The 10259-nt window shown below is 39.5% G+C and overlaps 2 protein-coding genes across 6 annotated transcripts in view; one reads left to right on the top strand and one right to left on the bottom strand.

Annotated features, from left to right (window-relative positions):
- Nucleotides 1–143: 143 nt before the first annotated feature.
- Nucleotides 144–9493, top strand: slc5a11 (solute carrier family 5 member 11). Its single transcript, XM_026325448.1, has 18 exons — nucleotides 144–202; nucleotides 713–747; nucleotides 1167–1316; nucleotides 2606–2677; nucleotides 2896–3000; nucleotides 3103–3162; nucleotides 3247–3351; nucleotides 3483–3588; nucleotides 3710–3790; nucleotides 3878–4083; nucleotides 4932–5067; nucleotides 5279–5386; nucleotides 5482–5632; nucleotides 6090–6258; nucleotides 6624–6839; nucleotides 7033–7207; nucleotides 7310–7546; nucleotides 9358–9493. The coding sequence occupies exons 3-17, from the start codon at nucleotides 1167–1169 to the stop codon at nucleotides 7531–7533; spliced, it is 2064 nt and encodes a 687-aa protein (XP_026181233.1). The 5' UTR covers nucleotides 144–202; nucleotides 713–747; the 3' UTR covers nucleotides 7534–7546; nucleotides 9358–9493.
- arhgap17b (Rho GTPase activating protein 17b) overlaps nucleotides 7692–10259 on the bottom strand; it is a 20562-nt gene continuing 17994 nt past the window's right edge. For 2 of the 5 annotated variants that reach the window (XM_026325441.2, XM_026325445.1), the window contains one exon: nucleotides 7692–9503. In XM_026325441.2, the coding sequence (XP_026181226.1) occupies nucleotides 9352–9503 (152 nt within the window). In that variant the 3' untranslated portion in view covers nucleotides 7692–9351. The remainder of the gene's footprint in view (nucleotides 9504–10259) is intronic. The other 3 variants (XM_026325442.2, XM_026325443.2, XM_026325444.2) reach the window with 3 other exon arrangements.

Raw genomic sequence — 10259 nt, 5'->3', positions numbered from 1 at the left:
AATACATTGCTTACACTTTAACTACACCTTCTAGTATACAAGGTGAAAATGGAATTTGATCTTTTGGCGAGCTTCAAGACAAACATGAGATTCCTGAGATCATCCCCAGGTAATCTGTGACACGCTGTGTTGTCGGAAACCTGGCTACGCAACTCGAGACAATCCAGCTGGAATGATACACGGTGTGACCACTTACTGAAAGGTGAGTTTAATTTGCTAGGTAGCTAGGTTGTCTGGTACACAGGTAGTAAAAATATAAGTTGTAGCTTTTAGTTTTATCTGAATTACTGTGAGATGTGAAATGATTTAAGCTTATTTTTATGGTACCTTTGTAGAGCGAGTGTCACAAAGCACTTCACAGGTCATAGATGTGTTGAAGTGCAGAATTGGTATGACTTCATGCACAGATACCAACATGTCTTACAAGAGTTTTCTTACAAAAGTAATGTTTAGTAGATTTCATATATAGTAAGTCATATTTCTGACCTTCAAATTGATTAATAATAATATAATAGTTATTTGAACTGGCTTTGTGCTTGATAAGAAATCATCCATCTTCCAGTGGTGGAAGCAGAGTTCAGATTTGCATTTAGTATTTTTCTTGACTGAAAATATGTATTATTAGCAAAATGTTCATTAAAGCACAGGTTCACACTTCAAGTGTCAGGTGGACTAGAGATTACAACTGTAAACATTCCTCCTGTTCCTGTAGGTCTTTGGAAGATCCTTCTCTAACCTGCTTCCAATGTAAGTGATGGAAGCAAATTCATCCGAAGTCCTTGTTCTGTGTAAAAATTCTTCCCATACTTTCCTCTTTTACTCTGAGTTAAGACAAATCAAGCGAGTATTGTTTGAAGAGATTTGTTTTCTGGTTAGTATATTTCCAGGTTGTGTTACTATTTTACTGCTTCAACTCAGCTCAGAAACACTGGCCAGAGAAATGCAAAGAGGGAATGTCGTGCTTATCAATGTCAATTTGAACATAATCCACTCAACTTAGCTGCGGGAAATGGGAACCTGTTCTTTATCAGTTAAAAAGAAAAAGCTCTGTGTATTCAGAATATATGCAGGAAGTGCCCTATTGTATTTATTTTTTGTATTTTAATTAGTTTTTGTTTACTGAACTATTACGGCAGTGAACTATATTTATTTTGCATTGTTTCCAGATGACCTTTGGCCTTGCAGTAGGGCACCAAGGGACCAGCATGACCCCATCTCCTCCACCCTCTCCAGGGGACACAACTACTGCCCTGGGTACTGTGGACATAGTGGTGCTGGTGATCTACTTCCTACTAATTCTAGCTGTGGGATTTTGGGTAAGTATATGAGAATATAAACAGATCAGTGTTGTTTTACTTCTGTAACTAAACTGTGGTGCATGAAATATCACAAATTAGCAGCTAATAGCTTAAAACCAACATGTTCCATAGATTATTATGGTTTTTATATTATGGTATTTTGTACCACCTTTGTAAAAGTGCTATTAATCACATTAACCAAGAATAGATCTGCTCTGAATCTTCTTATCCTTTATTACATTCCATTTTTTTTCTCTCTCCCCCTCACTGTATCAGCATCTGTTCACTTACTGTTTTTGAACAGCAGACGCTGTTATGTACAGTCTGTGGTAGGTACCAGGTTGGCTGTTTTATGGGTACAGTATGTTCAGGTGTTTGCTCATTGCACCCATGACCTGGTAGCTCTCTTGTACTCTTTTTCTTTTTTTGTCACCTGGAGACAGATGGAAACTGCATGAATTCAGTTGTCCTCATTTTGAATTGCACATCCAATGGTCCAAATCCCCCAGGAGACAGGTTATTGCTAGAGTTAATCTTTTCATAGCAGACACGGCCATATAAGAACTTTGGCTCAATAAAATACAAATTGACCAATGCATATCAACTTTTGGTCCTTGACAAATTTAAAACAAGTCACCTTTGTGACCTCAATAAATTTCTCCTTAGCTCTTAGGTGCGGTGGCTTACAAGGGCAAACGCGCTGCAACAACAAAAACACCTGCAAGAGATAAACGCTGCAACAACGAAAACACCTGAAAGAAAGAAAACACAACGCAAGTGCGCCTATGAACAAAGAGCTTTTACAGAGGCAAGAGAGACAAGTAGCGATATAAGCCGCGTCTCATTTCGGGGCTGCGCAGTGAGAAGCAGCTTATAGTTTTGAATTGCAGCAGAATGAGCGTCCACTGATGATTGTTCTCATGTGCTAAAAATGTTCTACTGCATTTGTTTTAGCGGGGTGGAATATCTGAAAGTACGTTTTCCATTTATTATTTTTTAAACATTTGGCCATCATCTTTTACAATACTTTTATAATACTGTAAAACGTGACGGCCAAGTGTTTAAAAAGAAATAAATGGAAAACGTATCCTTTTTTTTTATGTCGCCTCTGTAAAAGTTAGCCAAACTTTGTTCATAGCATCCCTCAGTTCGGGGTCCCCCTATCGGCCTGGCGCACTTCCGTTGTGAATTCTCTCTTGCAGGTGTTTTGGCCTTTGCAGGGCGTTTGCCCTTGTCGGCCACCGTACTTAGGACTCTTATTTTTCTTTTCAAATTGTATCTTTAAGACTTTCTCATTTTTCTATCAGTCCATGTGTAGGACAAAGCGCAGCACGGTGGATGGATACTTCCTGGCTGGGAAGAACATGACCTGGTGGCCAGTGAGTCAAACACTATGGATACTTCTATTACGTGATAACCAGTACCTGATCATAACAGTAATGCTAACGCTAGTTGCTTGAATTCAAGTATGTTTTTATCAGTGTCAGACAAACTGGACCCTCCATTTCTGATACTTCACAGTTTAGAAGTCAGAACGAGCAAAATATTTTGCATTTTTGGGTTTATTCCTGATTCAAACTCTTTTATCTATATTTAGGTGGGGACCTCACTCTTTGCCAGTAATATTGGCAGTGGCCATTTCATAGGCCTGGCAGGGTCAGGAGCTGCAGCAGGAATTGGGGCCATCGCATATGAATGGAATGTAAGACCCTGCATGTGATGTCTGAACATACAGTTTGCTCATTCTTAGTATGAAAACAATGATAGTTGCCACCTGATATATTAAAATTCTGATAATGGATAGGGTATGCTGATGGTGCTGGTGCTGGGATGGATCTTCCTTCCCATTTATCTCGCCTCTGGGGTAAAGTAAAGTAACCCACACATACTCTAACCTAAATGATTTTGTTCATTTGTTCTCTTAAGAGTCATATACTTTATTTTCCAGGTAACAACAATGCCAGAATATTTGCAGAAGCGATTTGGTGGAAGGAGGACACAGTTGTTTATAGCTGTTCTGTCCTTATTTATTTACATTTTCACAAAAATATCAGTAGGTATCGATACAGTAACTTTCGAGTTGTGTCCATGCTGTTTGTTGTGCTGTTTTTTTTTTGTTGTTAAAATATACATAAATTTCTTGAAGCTATTTTAGTTTTTAGCTGTTTATCTGTTTCCTGCCAGGTGGACATGTATGCTGGTGCATTATTTATACAACTAGCCTTAAAATGGAATATCTACCTTGCTGTGGTGCTACTGCTGTCAATCACTGCCCTCTACACTGTAGCAGGTGATGTTCCTCCATCCTTTGCCATTTTAAATCCCCTTTCCTTAGACATATTGTGCTGTTTAGTTGTTCTATATGTCACTGGCTGGTTGAAGAACAATATGTCTTGTATGTTGTGTTCCAGGGGGTCTTGCTGCAGTTATCTACACAGATGCTGCTCAAACTGCTATCATGCTGGCAGGAATTCTCATCCTCATGGGCTTCAGTAAGGCAGTTCTGACTCCACATGACACTCTCCCACCGTTAACAATCTTTCTGCCAGTAGAAATGACCCTGTTTTCCTGATGTTTAGGCTTCGTTGAGGTCGGAGGCTGGAATGCTCTGATGGAGGGATATGCAAATGCCATCCCTTCAGTCCGTGTGCCTAACTCAACCTGTGGCATCCCTCGAGAAGACGCTTTCCACATTTTCAGAGATCCGGTGAACTCTGACCTGCCTTGGCCTGGTGTCATCATCGGCATGTCCATCCCCTCCATGTGGTACTGGTGTTCTGATCAGGTATTAACAAAATAAACCTTGTTTATCTAGCACTTTTTCAAAAATTAGGTGTTACAAAAGTCCCTCTCATTTCATCGTGTTTTAATTTTAATGTTTTAATGTCTTAATATGTGAGTGTCTTTTAAACCCGATGACATGTCTAAGCCTATACAGAAAGCAGTCAAGAGTCTAGAAGTCCTGAGTTGCCAACATGGACATTCAGTATTTATTATAATTTATTTTACTGCTAAAATACCAAAAGCTCTTACCTTTTACCCACAGACTATAAAAGCTGAAAATACTGAACATACTGATATACAATATTAGTTTTATTTTTTATTATACTTTATGTGTTAGTGATAATACCTTGTTTGTTACTTCTTTATTTTTATTACTGAGCGTCTTGTGTTGAACCCTTGGACGCTGTAGCTTTGTGAATTTCCCTGTTGTGGGACTAATAAAGGCTCATCTCATCTGATCTATAGAAAGTATAATTTAGTAGGCTTTGCATTTTGTTAAGCCTGAAGTCAAGCTTCGAAAAAGTCTTTATCACAGAATTTCCATCTTGGAATTTGTCATATTTTTCTCTTCATAGAGGTTAAAATTCCTCTTAAACAATGTCAGAATGATAACAAAGCCATGATAGCAGAAGAGCTTATCAGCACAGCAGTTGTATTTAATTTGTGCACATAAAACCTTTACCCTGATACACGCCACATGAGTGATAAGCTACATGATTCCCTTTCTGATCCACAGTAAGGAGGTGCCTAGTAGAATGTAATTAAATACTCCTATATATCTCAGTTAAACATTAACCAATAGTCATTTGGAGTAAACCGAGGCTCAGCTGTGTTTGTGATCCTCTGCAGGTGATTGTACAGCGGTCCCTGTCTGCCAAGACCTTGACCCATGCAAAGGGAGGTTCACTACTCGCTGCTTATCTAAAGATTCTGCCTTTCTTTGCTGTGATGCTGCCTGGCATGATCAGCAGGATACTTTACACAGGTTTGAAATACACAGTTGCAATTAAAGGGCTCAATTTACTAATGCTCCTGAAATACTGCATACATGGTTCCATACAGGTGATGGTGATGCTGATACTTTAGTATTTAAAAAGTGATGCTATATTGTAGCCAGTGATTTCTTGGAAAAATAATTAAACTAGTTGTGACACTATGGACATTTGAGCTAACTTGTATGTTTTAATGATTTGTAGATGATGTGGCATGTGCAGACCCTGTGCTGTGCAAACAAATTTGTGGTAACCCAGTGGGTTGTACAGACACCGCCTATGCCAGACTGGTCATGGAGCTGCTGCCTGCAGGTGAAGTACTTTTCCTTTTGTTACACCTTCTGTTGTACATTTTGCTCTCTATACACATAACTTTATTTCCCCACTTGATGTCTTTTCTTGCCAAGGCCTGCGGGGTCTGATGATGGCAGTGATGATCGCTGCCCTCATGTCCTCTTTGACCTCCATCTTCAACAGTGCCAGCACTATTTTCACTATGGACCTCTGGAAGAGTTTCAGGTCCAGTGCATCTGAGTGGGAGCTCATGATTGTGGGCAGGTGGGTGGCCACATCTGGATATGCAGCTATAAGCCAAAACATGGTCCTGGTTGAATCATGTATAGAATATACTGCAGCAGTGATTTAAACCTGCAAGAAACTCTCTTAATCTGTCCACTCTGTCATCTTTCCACTGAGGTCTTAAATTAAAGGTTAAAGGCTTAGACAATGAAGAATATTTTATTCCCACTTTTTTATTCCTACATTTAAAAACTAACCAGATACATCGTCATAAAATTTGGAAGCTATTCAACAAAATGCATATCATTAAACATACTCACCAGACCTCTTTTCACATATTCTTAAATAACTACCAGATTTTTTTAGGTAGATTTTTCCTCTAGCCTTTACACACATGCAGCCTCATAACTAAATGTGTAGTAACCAGGTTATCCTGCAGAGTTGAACTGCATCATTTTGCTATCTAAACATTTTATGTTTCATGTGGGTGCTGCAGGGTATTTGTGCTTGTACTGGTGGTTGCATCCGTGCTGTGGATTCCTATTGTCCAGGCCAGTCAGGGAGGACAACTCTTTATCTATATCCAGTCCATAAGCACCTACCTGCAGCCCCCAATCTCCATCATTTTCCTCATGGGCTGCTTCTGGAAGAGGACTAATGAGAAGGTAAGAATATGAAGCTTCAGTGTCAAACTGATCAAGTCAATTTGAGTTAGAAAAAAAAAAAACATGCCGCAAAGTATGAGTGTGTCATAGTCCACACATTTATTCTGGATTTCTCCCAACAACAGACTCACAAGTTGTGTTTTTTTTAAACCTCACTCTTCATCTCTGTGTCAACTTAATCTGTTTTATTAAAGACAGAAAAATAGTTTGCAGGAAAACATGAGAAATTTGCTCTGTCATGAGTCTTGTCATAATCTGTCAACTGATATGATCAGCTACTTTTGGCTACACTAAAACAACAGTAATGAAATACATCTGAGTGTTTGCCCTTTTCTTTGACTTACCTCTCTCTCTCCATCTTACAGGGTGCATTCTGGGGCCTGGCTATTGGCCTGTTGGTGGGCTGCATTCGCATGTTGTTGGACTTCATCTACCCTGCACCCCTGTGCTATGAGGAGGACAGCAGACCTAGGGTTTTAAAATACGTCCACTACCTGTACTTCTCCATTTTGCTGTCCATCCTCACCCTGGCTGTGGTGGTTGCAGTCAGCCTGGCCACAGAGGAACCTAAACCAGAGCAGGTAAAGCCACTGAATTGGCCCTCTTATGTTTTAGGATTAATTTCTGTTGTTTTATTTCATTTACACTTATACTGACCATTAGAGAGTAAAGACTTCTGTTGGGTTGAAAATTCTGCAAGAGAATAAATTAGATTCTTGGTTGTTTGGAACTTACCTTTTTTTTTTTAATGTATCTTTTTCTTTTTGTTTTCAGATCAGTCGCCTCACGTGGTTCACAAGGTTTGACCCCACCGAACCCAAAGAGCATGTCTTCTCAATAGAACAGAACCGTAAAACCCTAGAAGTGACCACTGGTAAGATGGATGAGAAGGGCGTTACAGGAACAGAGCAGGATAGCAGCGATGTTGAAGCATGTCATCACGGGAAAGGTGTGTTTGTCCGGCTTATCATGACTCTTTTCCATTTCACCATCTGTCTTACATGCACATAAACACAACCACTATTGTTTTTGGTGTCCTTGAACTTTCCAGACCTCTCCTCCTCTGTGCCTGGTGCCCAGAGCCAGTCCAGGTTGATGTCTGCCCTCTACTGGTTGTGTGGGATGGAAAGATGGAAGGAGGAAGAGAATAATCCAGTGACACCTCCGCCACCCGAACAGGCCCTGGAAGAAAAGTCGCATCTACAACTCATTGTGAACATCAACCTCATCGTTTGTCTCTCCGTAACCGCCTTCATCATTGGTTACTGGGGTTGACAGGCAGAGTACGGTATGGCACTGTAAATGGGCTCATGGTGTTTTTAGTGTTATAGAGAGCTTCTTTTTAATCTAACTTTGTTAGATGTTTTTATAAACTATTACATGTTGACAAGATGACAGAAGTTGTGAAAAGAGGCTGACAAAACTATACAATGTAGAGTTTAACAATCTGTTTATTAAGCATTGTATGATGCAATGTGCAGAAATGCCATAAAAATGCAGAGGAAAAAAAGAGCTGAAAACCCCCCCCCCCAAAAAAGATTGTCAGCCGTAGTAAAAGTTATACACATAAAAGATTTCAATTCTTTGGCTCTACTTTACTCATAGCTTCAAGCTTGAATGGGAGTGATTGGATAAGATTTGCTAAGAGATAAAATCTGGTAGAAAAAATATCCTTTTTAATAAAATGTAATCTTTGAGCCATTTTGACCTCAGTAAATCAGGTCAGCTCAAATCAGAAATTAGATGGAAAAGAAATTCTTTTTTTAATTTGTTTTTTTTCTCCTATTTTTATTTAAGATCCTTGTCTTTCAATTTGAGAGTCTATAATTTTGTGATTTCATGTTCAAATTTTATAGTGTTGCCTCTCAAAACCATGTACTCAGAAAATCACTGCTTGTGCTTTAACTTCAGCTCTTGGGTTTCTGGTCCCATTTTCAGTTTTGTGTTCCATAACCCTGTAAAAATCCCCCAAACCAATAGAAAGCCAGTTGCAATATTGACCAACTGACTTTCTTTACGTTGGGGGTTACAGGGGTATGAAACAAAAAGCCAACGGCGAGAGCAGAAATCCAAGAGCTGAAGTTTTGCGAGCGTTCTTCTGCAGCAGCCTGAGTGTGAGGAGGATTTGACTGGGAGCAGCTTTGTGCTCCTAACTCTTAGATAGGAATAGAGCTGTGCACAATCATGACTATTTAAGAGCAAGTACAGGATTTTAAAAGAAATCATTACAAAATGTGAACATGAAACAAAGAAATTACACTGTGCACTAATAAACCCCATTCTATCCCACTAGATTACTGGATATAAAGTAGTAAGAAAAACTGCCTGAAATACTAAAAATGTGCCCTGGAGAGGACACCACTGGAAGAACGCTGCATTTTGTATTGCACTCATATCAAAATATTTGGTCATTAACAACCATAATAAAGGTTAAGCAGCTCTAAAATTAGCCATTTCTTTGGTCCTTTCATAATATGGTGTATTGGAGATAAAGTGATTTGAGTCTTCCTAAGCTGAACATCATTTAGCCAACTCAGACTGACAAATTGTAAAATGATAAAAATATCACAATGCTGTTTTTGCTGATTAACGCTCAAATATCTGCACATATCTGTCTTATTGAATTTAAAAAAATACTAGTCACTGGGTCTGTGAGATCAGACCTTGTGCTAAAAACAGATTCACAGATTTCTGCCAGCACTGAATCTTTAGTAGCAATATTTTAAAAAGAAACAGGAAACTACTGACAGCTTTGAGCTGCTATATTTTTAAGTTTCATTAGCCTTGTATCTAGCAAGGCTCTGCAGTCCATTATCAAAATACCCAGCAGTAAAAAGTTCAATGTGTAATGTAATATGGAAAGGAAAAGATGGACAGGGGTTGCATGGTTTAAACCACCACTGCAAAAAGCTGAGGTTTCTGGTTTGAGTCAGTATAACAAAACTAAAGGCAGCCATTTCTTTCCAGAAAGCAGTGGCATTATGGGAGTGGAGCACGAAGACCAAGAGCAAACTGATGCTGATATTTGATTATAAACAAATCTGATTCCGCTGAGCGATGATGGGCTTCAAGTGATAGCAATCCCTCTTTTTTTCACAGAGTGGTGCTCTCTGTCGGGAGGTGAGGGTCTGACGACAGGGATGGGGTGGTGGTGGGCTCTTGACCAGCAGAGCTCTCCCCTTCTTGGTCCACAATCACTTCAGGGATGAGGGCTTGTCCAATCCCCTTTAGCACCAGACCCCCGTCTGTACAGCAGTCCGGGGAAAGAGACAGCAATTAGATCAGTTTAGATAGGTCTTAAACTTCAGTGAAAGCAGAGGTGGCCAACCCTGGTCCTCAAGGGTCACTTCCAACTATCCCTGCCCTGCCCACTGCTAATTACCCGGATCAGGTATGTTCAGTCAATCAGAAGCTGGAACACACCTACTTTCTTTGTCTTCCCCCACTCCACCCTAATCTGAGATGGTATCATCAAACAAGTACAGCAGTGGCCCTTGAGGACAGGGGTTGGGCATCCCTGACCTAAAGCAACAAACCACATTTAACTGCAGCCACACATAAACTCAAACGGAACTGTACATACACCTTCTTTACACACTCAGTAAGACACCAAGGATTGCTCCTCTTATATCTCCTCAATATTGCAAATATATTATCAGTTAAACAACATTTTTTAGAGGTAGAGTTATTTGAGCACATCTTTGGTGTGTTAATCTTACATGTGACAGTTTTTTTTTTTTTTTGCGATACATCTCTTCCAGTGCAAGAGAATGCACATACAAATTAAAAGCACTCTTGGGTTAAAGTAATTTAGTTTAGTATCTTTAGGGCCATTTTACAGAAACCACAGCAGGCAGAAGCCTGTTTGCAATGTGGGAATGACAAGCATGTTAGTGTTGTTAGCAGAATTAAATTACAAAACAAACACACACATATTGATATACATAAATAAATGTATACAGTATGTGTACAGAAACAATTACACACTTAACGGTGCAAAG

The sequence above is a fragment of the Mastacembelus armatus genome, chromosome 8 (genome assembly GCF_900324485.2).
Source record: "Mastacembelus armatus chromosome 8, fMasArm1.2, whole genome shotgun sequence".
NCBI classification, from domain to species: Eukaryota; Metazoa; Chordata; class Actinopteri; order Synbranchiformes; family Mastacembelidae; genus Mastacembelus; species Mastacembelus armatus.
Note: the sequence above shows the minus strand (reverse complement) of the source record. Positions and strands in the feature narration are given on the sequence as shown.

What these genes read in the sequence shown, in the direction of transcription:
- slc5a11 (XM_026325448.1), top strand. Translation starts at nt 1,167, where the DNA reads ATGACCTTTGGCCTTGCAGTAGGGCACCAAGGGACCAGCATGACCCCA. An exon ending in TTCTAGCTGTGGGATTTTGG is followed by an intron (nt 1,317 to 2,605) that starts GTAAGTATATGA and finishes TTTTTCTATCAG; the next exon opens with TCCATGTGTAGGACAAAGCG. An exon ending in CCATTTATCTCGCCTCTGGG is followed by an intron (nt 3,163 to 3,246) that starts GTAAAGTAAAGT and finishes TTTATTTTCCAG; the next exon opens with GTAACAACAATGCCAGAATA.